The following is a 24,802-nucleotide window of genomic DNA, read 5'->3' as shown; positions in this document are numbered from 1 at the left end:
TCCCGGCATCAAATTACATTTCTCACTTTTTTTGTTTTTTTGTTCGTTTGTTTGTTTCCTTTATTATTTGAACACGTAAAAGCATCACAACAACAATATACAATTTTTTAGATATCTTTAAAACAAAACCACATTTACACATGCAACATTAGGGTAAAGACGATGAGCAACTTATTGGATAATTCATTTCGGAATGTGTAGTTTACTGTGTTGTAAGAATAAAAATGCATGTCACAAATCTTACTGTGATGTACACGAAAGTTCTTTACTGGTTCTCTATCTACCTTTGGGCAGCTTTTTAAACAGATTCAACCAAAACTAAATGGAATGCAATTGAACTTTAAGAGACTATACAAACAACCTTAAATCACCTTCTCTCAGTGTTACCAGACTTTTAAAAGTGCATCATGGCAACAAGAAAGTGTGTCCTGCACTGCAATATGCCACACAAAATCAACAGCTGAAAATAAAGAAACTTACTGGCTTTTGTTTACTGTTTGTACACAGCATGTCAATTACAAAACATCACATTAATAGTGGAGGTCACAACGTGTCCTCTCAAATTTGTTGGTTTAATTGAAAAGAGGTATTCTTAAGATTCCATAGAAAGCCTGGGATATGATGGCAGAGAACAATTAAGTTTATGATTATTGCATTAGATCTAAAAATATGTGTTGTGTTTTAAAGAGAGTTGTGATCTCATTGGCCATTAGTCCATTGGTTGACATTATTTTCTTTTGTTTGTAATGATTGTCTACTCAGTTCTTTACAAGAATTGCTGCAACGTGCACAGCCAAGACACTAAAACACATTGACATACACTGAAAAATATACATTATGATGCTGCCAAAAGTACAATAATAATTACACAGGAAGTAAAATTACAAAGTTTTTTTTTCTTTTTTTTATATTTTTATTTAGCTTGTCCCACCCTCTCTCATGCTCTGTCATCCACAGCCTGGGCTTCTTGGGTCCTTGTAGCCCTACAAGTTCTTTTTGTGGTAAGTCTGTGGCATCAATGCATATGATGTCACTTGTTTCAGAGTCCTAAAAGAACCATCGAAATGCTTCCCCGTTGTTTACTGGTGTTCTCTGTTGAAAACAAAAAAAAGGAATGTATAGAGAATCAGCAATAAATATTTCAGAACATTTTACAGTAAAGTTAACATTAATTAATGCATTTTTAAAGCGAGTAGGTACAGTGCAGTCTATTGTTACATTTATTCAAATGATTAACCTTGCTTAAATTCAATCTGCAAATCTCATAATGTTTTTATCCATATATTTGAGTAACTGCACACTTAACCACACCTAAGCCAATTTTGTGTTTGTGTGTTTGTGTGTGTGAAAATTGTGAAGGAAAATAATTAAATAGTTGACAAAAGAATGTATAACAAGGTATAACATAATCTCAAAGGAACCTTATTTCTTTTCAAACAGCAACTCTATTCATCTATGTAAGTTATTTGAAAGGTGTTCAAGACCAAAGATGGTATAGGCTTTATTAATGGACACTTTTATAGTGGTTCATATTAAATGAGCATTTCATAAGATCATTCAGTGCAAGGACACTTATTATCCAGCAAGCAAGTTGTAAGACGTGACCAAATGTGACAACAAAAGGGAAGACGTTTTTCATTCAACAAAAGCTTAGATTCACCTCATCACAATGTATTGCTTGCTTGAGAAGTTTATGAGGATGTCATTCTGTCTATTCAGATGTGCTTGGACCTCAACATTTAGGCCTACTGCAACATAATATCTACTATAAATGATGACAAACTAAAATCACCTTAAGCATAAGATGAGCTATGAATAATTTCATGAGGTGCCGTGTGTCACCACATGACAAATAACTGAAAATAAAAAGAAACATGATGTGATCAATAATATAAATAAAAATTTGTAAACAGTAAATAATCTACACATTGATGCCACCTTACACTGCTGGTAAATCGAGTAGTGCATCTATCACTGAAGACATTACAGAATTATTATGCACAGACTCCACACTTTCCTCAAAAATGATTACGTTCACACTCATACGTTCGTACGCATCCATGTTCGTACTTAACGTTTCTGTTTGCATGCAACACATAAAACATTTTACTTAATCTGAAATTAACCCTTTGTTGTGCCATCTTAATGGCAAATGACATTAGAACATGTGACTTATTACACTTACAGCAATAAAGACTCCTAAGCCAACACAAAACACATTCTCTGAAGAGAGCACCCTTACTGTGAAAATAAATAAATAGAAAAAGGTGTTAAAAGGTTCTTCACAGCAATGCCATAGAAGAACCATTTTTGATTCCACAAATAACCATTCAGTCAGATGTTCTTTAAAGAACAATCTCTTTCTTACCTTTTAAAAATCTGAATGTTAAAGGTTCTTTATGGAACCAATTAGACAAAAAGGTTATTTTTTGGCATCATGAACCACCTTTATTTTTAAGATCTCAGGCATGCATTTAAGATTTATTTATTTGAATTTCATACAAAATTTACATCCATTTGGATTACTTAATGTTAAAATACACGAATAAATTTAATGTGATTCATACAGTATTTGTTAGATGTATGTAGTAGTATTAATAAACTGAATGTGTTTAAAAAAAATGGGGGGGGGTTACTGTTTCATTCAAATAACTGACAAATATGCAATGCATTAAGTTTATTATTTGTAAACCTGTGTGTTGACAATATTAAATTTAGGCCTAATTAAATATTTTTCTTGAATGTAACCTCAAGGGACCAATCAGACAATAAGGGGAAATAACTGCTTTTTCATGTTGAACAGTGCAAAATAATTTTCTTGAATGTTAAGAATCATGAGGGGGTAAAGTGTGCAGGAGGATGATAGCTTCAGTAAATAATAATAAAAAAAAATAATAATAATAATAATGACTAAATGTAAAGAGCAGGACGGGAACAGACAGAGCCATGGACAAAAGGATTGATTTGCATAGAGTGGCTCTCTTCTCACATATATTTTGGATAACTGCCAGCAACTGAAAACACTGAAAACCAGTGTTGAGATTTAAAAAAAAAAAAAAAAAAAAACTTTGGTTTTGAATGAGAAACAGTCTAGAGAAAAACTCTCAAATAAGATGTGGCTTAGAGAAAGAAAAAAAAATGTTTCTCTAAATCCATATATTTTCCCCCATTGATCAGTCCCTGGTGGAAATGTGGCTCGCTATAGACAGTAATGACCCTGATGTGCGTGGCCAGCATGTCTGCGTTTTGTTAAGTCTCGCACTATCGATCTGGTTGAGGCTTCCTGAGTGCTGCTCAAATTCACTTCCAGCCGTCTCTCCTCGCCTCACTGCTGTGACCAGGCACAAAGAGAGCTCAATTAGCACAGCTCGACGACGGCTCTCTCCCGCCTGCGCACTCCATCAAAATCACTCCATCAAACCACCCAGAGAGAGGGGGAGGGAATGGGAGATAGAGGGGTAGTGATATGACAGGGAGATTCAAGTAACTTTGAGGTTTTATTTTCAATCAGAAGATGCCAGGACAAATGTTCAGCTGGCCAACAGGGCATACAGTACATACATATTAGCATGCAGTCAATGCTTAGTCTTTTAGATACATGGAAAATCTTTTTTTAAAAACATGCCTTCAAGTTTGCCAGCATATCAGAGAGCACATTGCTGTCGGGTAATATTACAGTTTTTTCTTTCTTTTCTTTTTTTTTCCCCTTTTTTTTACATTTACCAGAATCTTATGTCAGAAACTGTAAAATATTAAAATAATATATTGTAATGCTGGCCATCATATCCAACATTATCTCATACTGTATGTATTTGTACATCTGTAAAATGTGGTTTTACCAAATGAACATTTGCATACACGCTGAAAAATCATATTGATATACAGCAAAGTAAATCCTATATCTAAAATGGATAAACAGCTTTATAGATTTGGAAATGTTTATTAATCTTATTTTATTTTATGAATATTGTTCTCACTTTAAATTCACTGGCCTTTACTACAATGTACTTATATTTAAATGAAAAGGGTCATATGACATTGCTCAAAATAACATTATTTTGTGTATTTGGTGTAATGCAATGTTTTAACTTTTATAAAGAATATCTCTTTGGGTTTGAGCCTTTAGTCTTTGCAACTTTAGGGATCTTATCTATGCACAAACAGCTCGTAAAACTCCAAAAAGAAAGGAGAACTTGAAATTGCATCATATGACCCCTTTAATTATTTGGTACAATGCACTTATTATTCACACATGTTTTTACAATGTTCTTATGCTTTAAAAATGACCTGCATGTAATTACATCTGAAAAAAAAAAAAATCTGTAATTGCATTTATAATTACACTGTTGACCAATCCCTTACGTTTTAACCCACCCTTAAACTTACCATACCACCAAACCTGTCCCTAACCTTAACCATATCACACCTCAATAGCAGCCAAAGTGTTCTGCAATACAATACAGACTCAATAAGCACACTGTGCTAATTTAATGATGTAATTACATTAAGGCCACCTAATAATCTAAAGTGGGACCTGAATATTTAATTAATTTAATTAATCAGTTGATTTTGTTATGAGCAATTAAATTTTATATTTTTCAGGTGCATTTATTAGTTGGCTGATTGTTCGGTGGCACTTCTGGTGCTGACCTGTTTTAAAGGATTACATAATTTAAACAATTTTCAAAAATTTTCTTTAATGATTTAACCATTATTTAATGTGATATTTATTTTGTTTGCTGGAGAATACAGCAGTTTTCGGAACATGCTGAATTAAACTCAAAAACTGTAAAAATTGATAAAACTATATAAAAAACTATATAAATGTATTTATGATATAAAGGATATTTAAATATTTTATGTTTCTATATTTGTAAATACATAATTCTGCTGACATTTCGAAGTTTCCAAAATGTCCAGGTTGTAGGTTTCAGTATCTACCCAAACACACAAAAAAATAAATGTTGCAAAGGAATACCTATGCATAACTGATCATTACTTTCATGTTATTAATAATAAAACCAGGCAGTCATATCAATCATTTGTATCTGAGAATTTCTTTTTAAATCAGTGCATCCCCCACCCCTCACACAAACACCTAATTGCCCTAAAACAATCAGCATGAATGTATTTATGTGATTGAGACGTACTGAAAAAAGAATACAGTCTTGTGTCCTGCTCACAAAGAAAGACACGTCAAAGCCAAAATCAGGCAGACTGAATGAAAGAGAATTCTGGATGTGGTGGGGGTCTTAAAAGCCATTGACACTGATTGGGGATGGCAGGTGCAGTTAATGACAGGGGCCGCACATGTCCTGCTCTGATTGAGGTGAGGGAGAGTAGAAAGAAAGAGAAGAGTGATGAGGTAGGAAGAGTGCTGACTCATAATCAAACCCTAATCAAATGCCAAACACACACACAAGTATATAACATATACAGTGCATATATATATATATATATATATATATATATATATATATATATATGTGTGTGTGTGTGTGTGTGTGTGTGTGTGTGTGTGTGTGTCTATGTATATATATTGCTTCACACATGTATATGCACACAGACTCTTTCTCTGTCTCACACACACACATCATATTCAATCACATCCCTTCTCCCCACCCCCAGAAGCCCTGATATGGTGATTCGTAGAGGCCACAGGAAAACCACTCAAGACCATGAGGATGATAATGGCAGATGCTGCAGAGACTCAAATTCAATCAGCACTGGGCTCTCAACGTGGATGAGTTTAAGAACGAAAAACGCTTGCTGACACACGTTAAAGACACATCAACCAAAGTAATCAAAATAAATCTCTGAATTTAAGGAACTTTTATGATATTCTGAAAAAGAAAAAAAGAAAAGAAAAGAAAGAAAAATTTGAAATTGCCATAGTTTCTTCCTGTTGTTTCAAACTTGTTTGACTTGTGTGACTATTAACAATGAAGATCTCAGTGTTGTTTTGTAAATAAATTTTGTATGTATTGTGTTCCATGAAATAAGGACTCACAGGTTTGTAACACAATGAGATTGAGTCAAGGATTGCAGAATTGTTATTATTTTACTATACCCTTACAAAAAATGTACCATTATAATCATGCGTTTCGACCTAAATTTACATGGCCATTCTATACAGTGAATTGTCAATGTAGGATTTTTAAGAGACAGTTTAAGAGACAATGAAGAGGACAACAGAGTCCGAAGTTGTTGTATTCGTCATCCTTTCCTATCAAAATGCTTGCTACAGATGCAAAAACGCAGAAAACCGAAGCTAAACTCAAATTTTTTTCTGATGGATGAAACTTTCGGAGGCAGTGTGTAAACATGATTGACATGTGAGGTTGTATTTATTTTTACCGTGCAAACATTTCAGATTCAGTGTCCAACGACCTTTAGGGAGAATAAAAATCATGAAAATTTAAAGGCATTGTGTGAATAATATGTGATCTGTTATTCGTAAATCTGACCATGAGCATTTAAAAAGTTTATATAATCTAATTAAAAGCACTTCATTTTTGGAATTTGTTTGCATAATCCAGTTTACATGTAATCAGTTAGTACTCAGCACATAATATGTATATGTAAAAATATGTGGAGATGTCCTCTACATTGATAGAAAGTTTTCTTTTTTTAAAAAGAAGGGTAAAGTTTAATAAACAGAAAGCTGATGGGAAAAAAAGATAAGAGGGGGTTGGTTTCAGTGACAGTGGCTGAGACCCTCGTCTCTTCACGAGATGAATACCAGTCCAGGCAGTGTGCTGATGTGCTCCAGAACGCTCATTATAACGCACAGCCCATACGTTGCCCTGACATATCCATTATTTATTAACGTATGGACTGGGAACCAGGCCACCATTCATGACTGCAATCCTTTGGAGGCAATTCTGACAGGTTCTTTCAGAAATAAATAAATAATCCTTCACTTCTCTCTTCCTTCATGGCTTATGCTCCCAACACAAGAATAGCTCATATCCTCAGACTGTTTCTACCGCTGAGCCTGTAAACACATTTCACATGCGTTCACTGCTCAACCTAAAAACACAAGAACTTTGACCGTTATATCGGTAAACAGATTAAACTGTCTCATAATGTAAATAATCATGCATAATAAATCTCCCTTTAATTTCAGAAAATGTGTGTACATATCATATGCATTCATTGAGTGAGAGGTGTATGCATTATGACCAAAATCTTGTACAATGGTATGAGTATTTTTTTTTTTTTTTTTTTTTTTTAGAGTAATAATATATGATGCCACAGTCAATTTTTCAGATGGGGTCAGACAGCAGGATAAAAAAAAAGCAAAATGCAAATAATAAAATCCTACTTAAAATATAATTGTGATTTGTGCAAAATAAATCTGATCTAAATAAATGTTTAAAGAACTATCAACTTTAAAGCAATTTCCATATCTTTGCATGCATTCATACTGAAAATTATTTAGGTACTTTTAAAAAACCCATGGTAATGCTATTAATCTATCTATCTATCTATCTATCTATCTATCTATCTATCTATCTATCTATCTATCTATCTATCTATCTATCTATTATTGTTATTATATTTTATTCCCTTTCTGGAATGTAGCTATTTTGTAAATTCCTTTTAGTAGGAATATATAATTTATGGCAAATTCTGCAATGAAACTCAAGATGGCACAGGCTGATGGCCCGTTAATGTCCGTTAATTTACCTTTCTTTCAGAACATGCTGCACAACTCCTTGTTCAAGCTCTTGTTCTGTCCAGGCTGGACTATTGCAATGCTCTCTCGGCAGCTCTTCCAGCAAATTCTATCAAACCTTTACAATTAATTCAGAACACGGCAGCAAGATTATTTTTTAATGAGCCAAAAATAATACATGTCACACCTCTGTTTATCAATTTGCACTGGCTTCCAATAGGTGCTCGCATAAAATTCAAGGCATTGATGTTTGCCTACAAAACTACCACTGGCTCTGCACCCATTTACCTCAATATGTTACTTCAGACTTATGTGCCCTCTAGAAGGTTGCATTCTGCAAGTGAACTTCGCTTGATTGTGCCATCCCAAAGAAGCACAAAGTCACTTTTACAGACTTTTAAATTAAATGTTCCCTCCTGGTGGAATGAACTTCCCAACTCAATCCGAGCAACTGATTTCTTAGCCATCTTCAAGAATCGGCTTAAAACACATCTCTTCCATCTTTATTTGACCCTCTAACTTTAACACTCACTATTCTAATTCTATTATTTAAAAAATCTAACTACCTTTATAATCTTTTTGTATTCTATTTTCTTTTAATTTATTATGCAATTTTATATGTATGTGTATGTGTATGTGTAAAGACCTTTAACTAGCTTGCTCTATTCTTTTATTTATTTATTTTTATTCTATCTGTTTTCTTTTTATTTATTATATTATTTAAAATCCCATGCTACGTGTACTGTGTTAACCTAAATGAGACTTGTTATAGCACTTATGTATCATTGCTCTTTTTGTTGTTTTTGATTACTTCCACTGTCTTCATCTGTAAGTCGCTTTGGATAAAAGCGTCTGCTAAATTAATAAATGTAAATGTAAATGTAATGCAAACTGATGATATTAACACCATTAAACTACTTGGCATAAGCCGATTGGTTCATGTTACATACGCAGCCAATTAGCTCTTTAACAATTACTAGAGCAGTTCACAGTGTTCATTCAGAGATCCTCTGAAACCCTCAGTCTTCACCAGCTCCACCTGTATAGTCCATCTGCTATGGCTTATTATATATGCTATTTGTGCAGCAGCAGTATGTCTTAATAGTTCACAGCACCTTATTAGTGTATGTATTGGCAATGGCAAGTTCCTTTACAAAAATATCCAACAGCAGCAGCAGCAGTGTATCAGATCTCCACCGAGATCAAATACATCAGCATTGTCACATTGATGTACACTTTACTGACGTGGATTAATATAGCATCATCCAAAACTATGGTTACGTTACATAAAAAAGTGGGGCAGTCCCATATCACTCTCAATTAGGGCACACGGCATTTCCATTTTTCATCACAGACCATTACATAGCCAACCTTTCTACTGAAGCCATGCGCTAATTTCAATATATAACCATCTCATTTTATAACTTAAAATAGTCTAGAAACTCTTATAATATTTATTGAATAATGCTGAACATTTACAAGTTAAAGCAAAACTCCTAAATATCCAATTTAGGATTGATTCAGTTTATAGAGTTATATGTTTTTAAAATGAATGAATATTTTGGTGGAGCACAACCCCATATGCCCTTACAGATAAGTCACGGCTGGTTGTCTTAATGTCTGTCTTCATCTTAAAAACAGCACAAATGTTCATCGTTTGGCAATGATAAAAAGCTATAAAAGTGTTTTTAAATGAGTCAATTCACAGGATGATAGAATCACAGAAATAGAGGAAAAATACAACAGATTCAAGCAGTTTAGGATTGTGAGGGCTGGCCAAAAATACAGTGCTGCTCTCTAGACAGAAAAAAAAAAAAAGTTTCTCTGGTGCAGTCAGCCCAAACTGATGTGTTATATATTGCCTGTCACTCTTTTCTGCGGGAATATTGGGGCGTTGCCGAGCTCAAATCTGGAAGGTACAGCAATCCATCACCAACATTCACAGAAGGAGATCTCATCTAAGTGTTGGTAGCCAATATCCCAGCCGCTTGAGCGGCATATAATAGGGAGCCAGTTCAAGGCTGTTACAAAAACACCACTCATCTCACCATTCACATTCTGCAGTTGATTGCTTTAGCCTTACACCTTCATGCAAACAGAATGAATGATTAAAAATACAGGCAATCATGTTTGAAAATGTTTTTTTGTATTCACAAAAAAAAAAAAAAAAAAAAAAAAAAAATTATCTTGCAGTTCGCCCATGTGATTTAGCTATTATATCAGTGTTTAAAATTTGAAATATATAATTGTTTATATATAATGTATCTTTACAGCATTTATTTGCAGGGTGTTTTTTTTTTTTTTTTTTTTTTTAACTCTGTATGAACCTATAATGATGCAATTATCTACAACACAGCAGTTATGTTAGAAGACAGAATATGCACAATACAGCAGTTGTAATGGACTAATATTCTCAAAATTCTCATGTTATTTTTCTGTGTAAAGTTATGATTTGCTGCAATGAGAGCGTAATGAAGAAGAATTGCATCATGTATCCCCCATTTTAAGCTTTGGATAAAAGCTTCAGCAAAATGACTAAATATAAATGCAATGTAATGCCCAAAGTCCTAAAGTGACTTTACAATTATTTAAACCGCTTTACAAATCCAATAATATGGGCATTTCGAAAGAAAATGTATGCAAGTTATTTTTATTTTATTTTATTTAATTAATTTTTTCTACTTTTCAATATTCCAAAAATCAGCCCTGTTCACTTCCATTGTGATTTATTTTATTTATCATTTCATTTGAAGAGGACCCAGAGCTTGACACAGAGAAAGCACACCTACTGTATGTCTGTGATATCTGTCAAGAATATTTAGTGGAATGTAGTGGAATGTCTGAGTTTATCACATTTATCAGACCACAGAGTAATGATAGAAAAGTACCTGGTTAATATAAAGCATCTTTTCAGATAAGGACAGAGTAAGAAAATGAAATTCTGAGAAGAAATGTGTGAAGAGAGCAGTTAGGAGATGTAATGTCCATGCCATCTTCTGAGTATAAATTTGACCTCAAAAGAAAAGTAAAGATCTAGAATACCATAAAGTCTGGAGGTCATGGGTTATTTTCCCCTAACATAATACTTTACACAAATAACAGAGATAGCCAGTCAGAAGAGATGTTACAACCAAGCTGGAGAATACTTTAAATGTCTCACTAAATGCTATCATTTTGTTTTAGTTTTAACATAGTTATTCATTCATTTACATTGAATGTACACTGCACCATTGGCAAAAGGGACAAATTCTGATTATTTCTTACTAAAAATGCTCTTAGAAAAAAAGTGTTGATCTAGTGTTTAGTGCACATATTCTGCATGTTCTGTATGTTTTAAGCTCACCTCCTTATCATCATTCTGTTTATGCTCCTCTTAGAAGTGTTAAAAAAATTAACAAAAATAAAATACAAGACTTATGATGAACTGGCTGTCAAAGTCATTTTCTTGCTTATGATAAAATATTTTGACAGACTTTAGCATTTCTGTGACACCACATATGACAAGTAGTTAATAAAATAAAATTAATATTACTAAAATAAAGTAAAATAATAAGACAAATAAGACTCGTGTCGGACACAAGATGCTGATATTTATTCTATCATTTCTTGGACCTTACAAGTGGTTAATAAAATAAAATAAAACAATAAAACCCTTTTGCATAATAAAGTAGCTACACATAATTAAGAATTAAATAAAAACACACATATTTTTTACATTTTTCAACCAAATTTCAAAGCTGTTGAATGATGAATACATCTCCATTATAATGTTAAGCTGCTCAGTATTCAGAGTCTGTCAACACAGTCTAGAGAATACCATCCAGCTTTCTGTAAGAGCACTTCTAATATATCATCATTGCTCAGACCACAACCCCTTAAACAGTGGTAAAATAGGAAAAGCCAGTGAGAAACAGGGAAATAACACTGATGTCACTGTTAGCTGCTGATCTACATCAAGAAAATGAATAGGGGTAGAAAAAGAAAAATTCATTTTTGGAAGGAGGCGTAGAAACACAAGTAGAAAAGGTACAGCAGCGGATGGTGAAAAAGTGAGAGGAAGACAGTGGCAGCAGGGTGCTTTCTAAGGGCTCTCAGGGGACATTTTGTGGAAAGCTTCCCTCCCTGTGGCGGCCCGCAGGCCTTTAAAGAATGGCAGCGGGACGTCAGTCACTGGCGTCGGCACAGGAGAGTGAGTGAGTGCAGCATAGTGATGAAGCATGTGGGTGTATCGGTGCGAGGGCTAAGCGATCTGAACAGATTGCCTGTTCTCTGAAATGTTAAATCAAAATGCAAAACAGGAGTTGACCGGCCTTCCTCTCTAAACATATTCACCAGCATATGTGTAGGAGCGTGGACAGCTTCTCAGGGAGCACTAATATTTTAAGGTAATTAAACTGAACCTCCCACTGACTGTGAAGCCCTTGGTCTATCTGTTTGCAATGCCAGTTATTTTAGCCGTTTTCAGGACTGAAGAAGAGATCTGTATTATTTTTTATCCTTCATTTCAGTTCTTATTTCAGTTCTACTTAATTCAGATTCTAAAATATATTCTAAGGCCCCATTTACACTAGTGTGTTTTTGTTTTAAAATGCATAAAACATATCATTTACACTACTCAGCGTTTTCCATGTTCGAAAATGGAGACTTATGGAAACGCTGCTGACCCCATTTTAGTTTGAAAACTCTGGGGTTTTGTTTCTGTGTAAATTGACCAAAACGGATACTTTAGAAAATGATGGCATGGCTACACACATGATTTCTGCGTTTTGGGTTATGTAGTGTAGAAGGAGATCATTTCTGAAATGCATCTGAAATGGCTGTGTAAACGCGGATAGTTTTAATTCTAAAATGCCGTTTTAAAATGAAAAAAAAAAAAAACTAGTGTAAATGGGGCCTAAAATACCAAATTTGGTTGGTAATTTAAGCAGATATAGCTACATATTTTAGAAATTAAAAGGTGTACACTGTGATGCTGTGCTTTATGATTGGTGATTGTCAAACAGCAAAAAAACAAACAAAAAAAAAATAGAAAAGAGATCTTGGGTACAAGCAAAGTATGAATATGCACATGTCTAAATATTTTTTTATGGCAGTGAGAACATCTTCTAAACATCCCCTTATGTATCCAAGGGAAAACGTGATACATGTTGGGAATTTCAGGAGGCTACTGATCACAGAATTTCCATTCTGGAGTGATCTAATGCTTTTATATTTGTTAAATTACAGGCTTCAATATATCTCCAACCAAACGTTCTCATCTAGAGGGAGTAATCATCTCTCCCTAACAGAGTTATTCAAGCTTAGACAAATTACATGTTGGTCATTAATGGATAGTCTTCTTCCAGTCATACCAAAGATCTGGTGATTTGCATATCCATAAAAATTATTGAGAAGTGAAACACAGACTCAAAGTGCCCCGTTAAGCTTTTCGAATATTATCTTTTATTCATTGTGTAATATAGCTGTTTGTGAATGTAAAAGGTCTGCAAAGTTTTAAAGATCAAAGTGCACAGTAAATAAAGTCATTGTCTCCCAAACGAAAGACTCTAAAGAGTGGGTAATTTACTTGTTGATTTGCTTAAAGTCTACTTTGCGATTCTTTTGACAAATGCATTTTTAGTGCATTATATTCAACATGTTTATTGCTAGTGCAGCAAAAATAGACAGTGCAGCCTTTACAATTAATTTGTGTGCAATGTATCTGGTTGCCATGACAACTTTACGCGTTTGCTGCTGCTCTATGCAATCATAGTAAAACCTCTTAAATGGTACAAGGAGAGTGAATTTGTACATTTACTACAGAAATGCTAAAATGTATTTAAAAGTTTCACTGACAAAAAAATAAAATAAAAATCGACTGGCTTTATATTTATTAGGCACACCGTGCTGGTACTGGGTTGAACCCCCTTTTGCCTTCAGAAATGATTTCTTAGCATTCTTTGTGGGATAGATTTAACAAGGTGCTGGCAACATTTTGGTCTATATTGTCCTGATAGCATCATGCAGTTGATGCAGATTTGTTGGCTGCACATCCATCATGTGAATCTCCCATTCCACCACATCCCAATGATCAGTGTTGGGAAAGTTCACTTTCTACATGAACTAGTTCAAAGTTCAATTGACAAATTTTAAAATGAACTAGTTCAGTTCATAGTTCAAAATACAAAATTTTGAACTAAGTTCACTATAAGTTCACAGTTCCAAAAATTAACTAGTTCCTGGTTCTTTTTTTCCATATGTTGCTGCGAGCTTTTATTTTTCAAAATTATGTTTTTCAAAGCCCATATAGAATCACAGGGAGCAATTATTTAATCAGTTTTAACAATGAAGCTATGCATCAGATTTCATCTTCATATCCAATTTTGAATCCTTATCCAACCAGGGTTTACATTAGCATTGAGGGGACAGCATTTCCCCATTGTTGCTTTAATACTTTGTCTCCCATTCTCACCAACCTTGTCATAAACATCATAAAATTATTTAAAATGATCATACGCCTTCTTGCTACATGCCGCTGTGCGTCACGCATGCGGCGGATGGCGGTGCGACACTGGTGGCTGGTGTTGCCAGATTTTGTGTTTTTCCGCTACATATTAAGACCCGTTTACGGTGTGTTTTAGCTGGGTTTTCGCCTGGAAGGCTCTATAGAAATCTGGCACCCTATTGAACAAAGTTAACCTGAGAGCGCGTGCCGTTCAAAGACACCAGAATGAACGAGTTGACAGTAATGTTCATCAGGCATTAATACAGCACGTTCAGTTCACGTTCGCCCAAAATGTGAACGAGTTCATGAACTATCGTTCAATGAACATGTTCAGGCACAACACTGCCAATGATGCTCTTTTAGATTCAGATCTGGTGATTGCGGAGGCTATTCGAGTATAGTAATCTCTTTGTCATGTTTAAAAAAACAGTTTGAGATAGTTTAAGCTTTGCTAGAAGCAGCCATCACAAGATGGTTACAGTGTGGTAATTAAAAACTTTACATGGTTAGCAACAATACTCAGGTAGGCTGAGGCATTTAAATATGACGCTCAGTTGGTACGGTTGGTACTGTACTGTTCTTAGCAGCAACAACAACCATGCAATGGTCAAACTCCTCTCTTTACCATTCTGACACTTGGTTTGAACTTCAGCAGATCGTCTTTACCATGTCTACATGTCTAAAGTTGCTGCCATTTGATTGACCGATTAGATATCAGCATTAACAAGCAGTTTAACAGGTTACCCAATAAGAAAGTGTCCGGTGATTTTATGTAGCAGTAGCCTACTTTTTCCCCATGGAAAAATGGCAGGATTTTAAGTGCTGAGCATGAAGACAAGACAGCCACAGCCATCATACCACAAAATGTATCTGTCAGTGGCATAGCAACACAGTGGCGAACCATACACTTAAAGAATGGGGAAAGATGTTGAGGCAGCCATGTGCTGCCACATGATCCACTAAGAGAATACGAGAATTTGTTGGGACTGAATCCAAGAATGTAAATTTAATTGATGTGTGTTTTAAGACACAAGGAAAAACATAGACAATGATGTGATAAGAAGCCATAACTCATTACAAAATTGACAAATATTTATTTTGAAGTAGTAAAGAAAATGTGTCTCGGGAAACAGCAGCAAGATGCATTAGACTGCAATTCATATATAGTTTAAGCAAAAAATATATATAACAGAAACATTAAGGATGCTGTAACAACGACATTGTACCATTTAATGACATTTTGCACAATAAGCATGTGCAAATCAGCTAAAACCTCAAACTGTATTAATGAAAATAAGACTTTCTTTCTATCTATCTATTTTAACAACAAAATTAAAAATTTTTCTCACCTGAGCTCATCAGACAAAAAGAAACAAATTATAAACAAACAGCCTGGTGTGAAGCACCAATAGTTAATGAACAGACTTCATGCATCCACACCAGTAGATGTCAGTATATATCACTGGAACAAATAAGAGACAGCAAAAATCCAATGAAAACTGATGTTTTGTAGCTTTTAGTATAACTATGTTAGCCATAAACTTATCTATAAACTAGAGTGCTCCAAAACAATGACAAAGTAAGCATATAGCAGATTTATGATTTAAAATTATACAGTCTCTCTCAACTACCAATATGGATGGAAAATTTAAATGACATCATATATCATCAGCCTCTCAATTTTCAGTGATTCTCAGAGCCAATCATCTGTGCAAGATCTACACATACTACACAGAATGCTGTATTTTAAAGTGCTATAGAGGAGTTATTTGATAGGCCTCACATTGACTTTTTATTTCAATTGGAAATTTGTAGAAGCACTGAGGAAAAAATGCACTCATCAAACCACTTTACTGGAACTTTTGATTCATGCAAAATCATCTGCACTTATTGTAATAAATATTGGTATAGGGATCCTTTTTAAGACTTTTATTATTCTTTTAGTTTGTCCCTACTGTTCATACCCAAATCTGTGTCAAACTTCAAGTCTTTTGACAATGTTACTCTCTTCCTTGCTTTAGTGTGCTGGACATTGTGTTTAAAATCATGTAAATTACTTGAACTTTATACTGACACCTATTTGTGTAGATTCAGCATGAAGCAAAGACAAAGGTTTTTAAGAATGAGATGAACCCCCATTTTCAAATGAGTATTTGTAACTCATAATTAATTTATTATGCAAAAACAATGCATAATACATTGGTTATACATAAGTAAGATCAAATGCTTTATCAAATGATAAAACTTTGTCATTACAAATCTGTAATTACAAATATTTTAAATACATGACATACAAGTTTTATTCTATTAAGAATAAATATTCTATTATACTATTTTATTCTATTATTCTACAAGTGTATATATATATATATATATATATATATATATATATATATATATAATAGATAGATAGATATATAGATAGATATATATATATGGATAAATGTAAATTCAGTAGTATGCTTCATATTTCAAAGACAATTGATATAATTATGAAATTACATATAAATAAGTAATTTGTCAGAATTTCTTAGTAATATATTTCTTTCTTTCTTTCTTTCTTTCTTTAATGTATCTTTCTCTGAATCTGAAAATGTTGCTGAAATTTGTTACAAAATGTCTATAATATTTTTTATAGCCTTAATGTAAATACTAAGACCCCATCTGCGTTGACTTTCTTCACGTATTCTCAAAGAGGTCACTGCAATGATGGGAAACCATTTAACTTCTCATCCAGAGCTAGCCATCAATTATTTACAGTCACCTGTTAAAAATTTAAAGTGCCACACATTAACGTTCGCAGCACCTACACTTTCACCCTGACCATCCCCCACTGATCCGCCACCCCTCCTCATCCTAGAAAATGGCCACTGATAATGAGTTGCTTTCACCACTGAACTGGAGATGTTAAATCAAGCCAGGTCAGAGGAGACAGCAAGCGTCATGGGTAAGGGCACAGGTCAGGCGTGTCTGATTACATTTCAGTCTTAATTGGTAGCGCAAGAAAAAACAATAAGTTCAGCAACAAAGTTGTAGCACATTGTGCAGAGCAATGGGATTTTTTTTTTACTTGAATTTTTAAGCATTAATAAGATTCGCAAACTGTGGAGGAGGGAAGAATATATTCAATGAATAATAAGAGATTCACCCAAAACATTTAATTCTGCCATCCCAAACCTGTTGATATTTTGATATTGACTTCCAAACAGAGAAAAAAACAAATAATTTTCAAGACATTAAAAAACAACGTCTATAATGTTGCAAATAAGAAAGTCATACAGGTTTACAGTAAATCATGAAAACATTTCATTGTTAGGTGAACTATAACTTTAAATTTTATTCTGACCCTCAAACAAAGCTTTAGTATAGTGCTGTTTCAGAAGACATAAATTGTGACAATATACATGCTCTACAGTAGAAGTCATATGTAGCCTTTACAGTGATTTTGAATGAAGTGTGTGAATAAATTATGACATTATAAGTGTACTATTATTTTCATTTATCCTGGCAAACTGTTTGTCAGATAATCAGCCTTTTACTGCCAAAAATAGCCCCTATTCATGGAACAAATAAAATACTTTGTCTTACACTTAATTTCCTCAAGCTAAATTTCAATAATTTATGCAGCATTTAAGCTGTGGTACTTCTAAATCACTAAATCATGATATCTATCTTTGTGCATTATCATAAAAAAATTAAAATAAATTAAATAAATATATATATTTTTTATTTCACATCAAAAACATGGCTTACAGTATGTATGCACACAGCCTTTGAAAAACATCTTTATAAAAAAACTTCCAAAAAGAACCCAAGCTCAAACTGTCTGACTAACCTGGAGCAGTACTGGACCCAAAACAAGCTCAGGAAATGTTAGGAAAGATAAGAGGACTCTGCTAGACTAATCCATTCTGGTGTCTGAGAGAGAAAGAAAGAGAGAGAGAGACAGAGAGAGAGAACAGCAGAGCAGTGACACAGGGTAATCCTCCGGGGTCTTGCATTAGCGCACTAAATTAAAGGCGGTATTAGATTAAATTGGCTCTCCGATTTCAGGGGTGTAAGTAAAATTCTAATTTGCATTTTCCACTGCCGCTTAAGATATAATTAGTTCGGGGTGATTCCCAGGTGCAAAACACTAACAGCAACATCCAGCTGCTTACTGGGAGTTTATCATTTGATAGCAGCAAAACATGCAATCAGCTGGGTCTACATACAGTACATGTGTGTGTTTGTCTGTGTGTGTGAATCGGTGTGTGTTTGTGTGTTGTGTATCCAGACATATAGCTGGAAACAAGTAAATAATAAACTGAAAAAAAAAATGCATATACTTTAGTCTGTATGTTTATGAAGATGCTTATACTGGCCCGCTCAATATAAATTAATAAAGGCTGTGTGTGGGCTGAGGATGCTAATCAGTCTTACAGCAAACTCAGATCACCCTGCATTTCCACACTTACTAAGTAGAGCTCCAAGAGAATATGGTAAAACATTATTACAATGTAACAGCTGTTTTTTATTTTAATAAATTTTAAAAAGTAATTGTTTCCTGTGGTGACAAAGCTGAGTCTTCAGCAGTCATTATTTCCAGTCTGTCACATGATCCTTTCAGACATTATTCTGAAATTGCTGATTTGGTTCTTAAGTAATTTTTCTTTAATTATTATCAACAGGCACCTCACCAGGCACAATATCTGAAGTAAACCTTACCTGAGATTACTATTAGCCCTCCTGCAGCTTTGTACAATTCTAGATCAATAAAAACTTTCACCAATGGAGTTTATGCTAAATAATACAAAATAGCATTCTACAGAGGCAATGTATATTCCACAATATCAAAATGATGATTTATTAAATAAACAAATTGAAAAAATAAATTCCAAACTGCCATAATGTCCTAAAATAAATGAATATATGATTAAAGTTTAAGTGAAGTATGTTTCATCTGTTTCATAAGTAGCAACAAAAGAAATAGCATAAAAAAAAATAATAAAAAAAAACACCTGTTTTCAAACAGGTTTCCAAACCAGACCACTTCCCTCATCTGCCTCTGAAAGTGCCACAAATAAGCACTGCTTATGCTATCATAAGATATCAACTTATGATAGCTACATATGGTCTATGTATATTAAGCTGAGTTAGTTAAAAGTATTTTCAAATAAAAAAAAAATTCCACATTCCACCTATCTCACATGACAATCACATCAACGATGAAGTAATGATTAGGAAGAAGAGCGGCATAAACTACTTCATCCTAGCTGCTACAACACCAAATACATGCAATAAACAGCAGTCACACTCAACCTTAACCTGCACTCAAGGCAACAGACAGTATTAACAAGTTTGTAAATTAGTGCTGTCAATCGATTAAAAAAAATAATTAATTAATCACACATTTTTTCTGAAATTAATCACGATTAATCCCACCTTACATTAAAGTTTCTAAATATACTTTTATATTGCAGTAATTTCACATTCACTCTTCAAATTAATGTACAAACAACATAAAAAGAGTATATTTTTAACATTTGTTTAATGGCATCTTTTTTATGACTGAAGACCAGCATCACTGATATTAATATGTCTCTATAAAACACAGAGATTTTTAATAGAGACATTGTGCTTCCCATTAATATTTAATGATTGACTGGCCATTCAACATTAAAGCATAATTGAGAGCTATCAATTTTAACATTTATTAAAATTAAAAACATTAAAAACTTTAATTTTAGTGAATTTAAGTGAACTTAAAACAATCTTCACATTAGCTTATTATAATAAATGTCATATTTACCTGTGCCCTTCAGCAGCAATATACAGAAATTTAATAAAGTTACCAAACACTAAATTCTAAATTAAATATAGATGAATACATAAAACTATAAAAGTTTTTGATTAACAGACATCACAGCAGCTGGTTATTAGGTTGTTTTGGCTACTTCTTTAAGAGCTTCCGCTGCCGCTGCTTAACATGACGCAGATTTGACCAACGCTATCTCACGACCAATTCATACGTATTTTACGAGGTGGCTTATTCGTATGAATTTGTACGACCTCACTCGTACGATTTTATACGACCCCAGTGACGGTTAGGTTTAGGGGCGGGATTAGGTGTAGGTCATTCGTAAAAATTCATACGAATTGTGCAAATCGTAAAATACGTACGATTTGGCAACAATCGTATGAATTTGTACGAGTGTGATCGTACGAATTCGTACGAATAAGCCACCTTGTGAAAAATGTACGAATTGCCGTGAGATCGGGTTTGATCTGACATGTTAGAGTCAAGTAAAGTTAGAGTGTGTCTGAAACGTCTCCTGGCTGATGGGCCGTAAAGACCATCTGTGACTAAATAAATGCACTTGTTGTCAAGAAAAAAAAAGAGACAGAAGCAGCAGTTTTGAGTTGGGTGGCCAACCCTGGCTCCACCCCTGCGTTAATTGCATTAAATATTTTTTACGTGTTAAACTGAAAAAAAAATTTTTGCCTGCGTTAACGTGCTAATTTTGACAGCACTAATATTTAGATAAGTTTCCCTGCACTCATTCAGCAGGTGTAGATTATACTCAATGTGAAAATATGCTATAGACCCTATTTACAACTGGTACTTTTTAACATGCTTTTCATATGCATCACTTGTAACAATTGATTGTGATTGCAGTTCGTTGAAGGGAAGGTCAGTGCATGTTTAAGTCATACAAGGCACACAAGTCAATGAGCAATTTTCAAACCTTTGTTTTGATGCATTGATTATATATTAGATGAGTAGGTAGTCATTCAGTGTTGTCTGAGATGCATTAGCACATTAGCATTTACACTATGAATACCAAATGCTTTATATTGTCCTTTTGTGTAATTTGTAAAATATGTGCAAAGTAACCTGTTTACACTTTTATATTGTACTGTTCACATCACATTACCCAAAACAGATGTTCACACCACGTATAAACAGAACCTTTGTTAGCAGAACTAAATTCTCCTGTTTCTAGAAATATATTCTATATTTGTCCACTCTCCTTCAAGCATACACACAAACCCTTCCAAACTGGTATTTTTTAAGAAACATTATTGTCTTTTCTTTATGTGGTTCATTCATTCAAAAATAATTCAAATGCTTTCAGTTGTTTATCCTAAGGATATTAGGATGAGAATCTCGATGTTCCAGGTCCCAAGTGTGATAGGAGAACAGCAGCAGGAATTTCCCTATTGCTCCCATTGTGGGAGAGATCGACTAGCCTCGTCAGGAGACAGTTTCTATAATTGGTTAAAATGACCAAGTGCAGAGAAGGATGGCTCTCTGCTGAAAACCATTTCCCAGCTCAGCTTGGAGCAGAGCCAAGCCCTGGGTTGTTCGGATGCGTTCCAGCCCCAGCCTGACTGGCAGCAATTAGGGGTGTCTGAGCCAAGCTCAGCTTGCGCTCCGCACAAACACCCCTAATTACTGCCAATTAGGCTAGGCGGGTAGGCAGATTTGAGAAGCCGGGGGGATGTTCAGGCATGGGTGGGCATGGAAACAATTTTCAAGGGCTTAGAAACGTGACTAGAAGGAAAGGTTAATGCTTTTGAGTGCATGGAGGGAAAGAGGGAGGGGGAGTGTAGTGTCTGAGCCATCGTCTCACCTCTAGTGATGAGCCAGGCTTCTTTTTTAGCTCCTCGCATTTCCGAAACTTGCAGATCTGGTGACCCGTCTTACGGTTCCGACAACTGCTGCACACTCCACAGTTGATTAGCCTCCTGCAGGGTGCGCAGACCCCACACCTTTTCCTTTTCTTTTTCGCTGGGTTTCCGCTGGATGCAGAGGAATTATTCTGTGGGCAGTCTGCCAGATTGGCAATTTGAAACGCACTGTCTGTAACGGCTGCTGAGGCTGCGGGGGAGTGAAGGGCTGTCATGACGATGACCCCGGGAGGTAATGAGATGCCCCCTAAAGCCGGAATAGCGGAAAAAGTTCCAACACGTTCCGGGAGATTCATTATCTCTGCTTCAGCAGCACCGCATTTCAGCTTGTTCATGCATTCTCCTGCTAAAGGTCTGCAGTGTTCAGGGGATAAGCTAGAGAGGAAATTATTATTTGCCATTTGCAGCGTCTCTGGCGGCACGCCAGGTTTCCCCGGCCTTTGGGAGTCATTTCTATGCATGCTGGTCCTATTAGGGTTTATTGCTGCTGATTTCCTTCCCCAGAGCATGCTGTTATCACAGTTCCAAGGGGACACACCGATTCTGGCACTGGGAAAAATTGGTGTCGTTATGCGGGCAATCTTAGCAGTCTGTGGAAATGCCCCATTGGTTTTGTAAAAGTTTGCAAACGACCTGTACCTTTCCATTTCGGCATTGTAATCCAACAGCTGGCTTAATCCACCATCCTGAAGATTATCCTTTTGCAAGAGTGACACGTCGCTGCTCTGGCCGCTTTCAATGCAAAGTGCATTGTTAAGATTAGACATGACTGTTAAGTTTCAAGTACTCACAAGAAAAATTCAGGGGAGGGTGGCAGTTGTTTTTTGTCAAGGTGAAGCTTGTTAGATACAACACGTTACCATCCTGGTTTATCCACTCCACTAAAACAAGAGAACAACAATTAAGGATACAAGTGACAAACATTTCCTGTGCATCAACTCACACTTCCAAGTTACTCAACTATAGTGAAAGATTTTTACTTCACAAGTCAAAATTGTCAAAAAATAAATAAATTGGGATTCTAATCTTGTGATTTACCATTATAGCTATGACACTTTTATGTAGCATAACCATAGGAAACAGGCATAATCACATGTGAAAGTCATAAAATTTCACCAAGATTGAAAAAAAAGTATTTTCAGTACAGTGACTTCCTAGAAAGAAATGGTAAAATTAGATAATTATTTACTATATTATTTACATTATGGGACCAATATTTGGAAAATAAAAGTAGCATCATAATAGAAACAATACTTTCATGCACATTTAACATATTTTTTTATATAGTTATCTCAAATATAAGTAACCTCAAACCTTAGATGCCTTGAATAAAAAATAAATAAATAAAAACTTTGATCATGCATCAAGCACAAAGTTCTTATGAAAATGTCAATATTAAAATAAAGCACATTGTCAAGATTCACCTAATGATACAAGGATTACTTTGTGAGGCTCAGTTCAACCAAGTCCCAGACCTTGACAACTGTAGTGTGTGGGGGGATCCATTTCAGATCTCCCAGTCTGGCTGGGTTGTGTTGCCACAGATAAAAGCCTATTAGACACATCTTCCTCTACTTGCATTACCTTTTGCTAGACTCTCTCAATGACTGTCTATGGTAAATTGAAAGACGAATACAGCATTTAAAGCTCTGTTAACATCTAGCTCTGAATTTAAATGTACATTTCCTCCTGAGAGACAAATACTGGATAACCATTCATATCTAAGACCATGTCATTAATTATCTGAGACCTCACATTAATTCCACTAATGTTTTTATCAAGTTTCTTAAAAAGGCTCATGCTGCTTTATAACATCTCAATTAAAGGCAAACAGAACAAAACTGAGTAAAAAAAAAAAAAAGATCACTTTACACTCGCAAGCATAAGAAGTTTTCTATTCTGATAAATAATGCAAAATATCTGATGATGCAAATTAATTTAGTATTGTTACCATCGCTTTTACTTTTTATTTTTCGGTTCACTTGTAAAAGGGTTATTTTAAACCAATGATTTTCAAGATGTACACAAAGTTCAAAGAATAAGAAATATCCGATACTCAGAGGAGACTGAACGAGGTCGAGAGTAGACAAGTGTGCCGTCGATTACAGTCCGAGACATTCAAATCAAATTGCATAATGGAATTGAATCACTCTGGCGCCTTCAAAACCACCCGAAATAAATAATAAAACAGTGGACATTCAGAAAGCATGCGCTAAAATTCAAAAAAAAAAAAAAAAAATGAAAAAGCATCACCTACCAGACAATCCAGACACTAGAGCAGCACATTACTGCGATGAATACACAATAAACACACGCCGAGTGATCACTACAAAAACACCATCTTTACGCACAAAACGCCATTCTCCGTGAGAAAAAAAAGTAGAAGAAAATGTATATGTTGATGATGGCGTTCGGGTTGAGCCTGTTGTCCGTGGAGCGATGACTGGAGGTGAGGTGTCTCCTGTCGCTGTGTGTGGCTGATTGGTGCTGAGGTGAGGAGGATGGGGATGTGGACACCAACTGATCATTGGCTGGAAATTACTATAGAAACACCAGGAGCTCTGGGGAGGGGGATGCTCATCAATCTCCACCGGGAAACAGCGTGCCTTCTCTCGCTGTTTGGTAACTCTTTACATTACAGTCTCACAGATTACGTGTAAGTAGGCTAAATAATTAATCTATACACTTTGACTCATAAACCTGCTGAAAAAAGGCAGTCAGCTCCTTAAGCAAGTATGCAGGTAAAAAACTAAACGTTTTTCTGGTAACCTAAGGTGCTTTACTGTTTTTGTTTGTTTGTTTATTTGTTTTCTCAGCCATTATATTTATGTACAAATGTAACAATATATTAAATAACGGGGAGGGGGGGGGGGGATTTCACCTATCACTAAATCAGTACCACATATTCACACTTAATCATTTAAAGCTGTTAAAAACAAAAGAAAACATTTTGATGAACACAT

The 24,802-nt window shown here is 34.8% G+C and overlaps 1 protein-coding gene across 2 annotated transcripts; it reads right to left on the bottom strand.

Moving 5' to 3' along the window:
• On the bottom strand, positions 1–24,588 carry cxxc4 (CXXC finger 4). Of its 2 annotated transcripts, XM_026204434.1 has the most exons (3): positions 24,097–24,586; positions 21,782–22,720; positions 1–1,092 (listed from the first exon to the last, which is right to left on the bottom strand). In XM_026204434.1, the coding sequence occupies exons 2-3, from the start codon at positions 22,604–22,606 to the stop codon at positions 1,048–1,050; spliced, it is 870 nt and encodes a 289-aa protein (XP_026060219.1). In that variant the 5' UTR covers positions 22,607–22,720; positions 24,097–24,586; the 3' UTR covers positions 1–1,047. The 2 variants fall into 2 exon arrangements, with proteins under 2 accessions (XP_026060219.1, XP_026060218.1); XM_026204433.1 differs by lacking the exon at positions 1–1,092 and having other exon boundaries at positions 21,628–22,720; positions 24,097–24,588.
• Positions 24,589–24,802: the final 214 nt, after the last annotated feature.

The sequence above is a fragment of the Carassius auratus genome, chromosome 26, assembly GCF_003368295.1.
Source record: "Carassius auratus strain Wakin chromosome 26, ASM336829v1, whole genome shotgun sequence".
Taxonomy (NCBI): Eukaryota; Metazoa; Chordata; class Actinopteri; order Cypriniformes; family Cyprinidae; genus Carassius; species Carassius auratus.
This window is presented reverse-complemented; position numbering and strand designations above follow the sequence as displayed.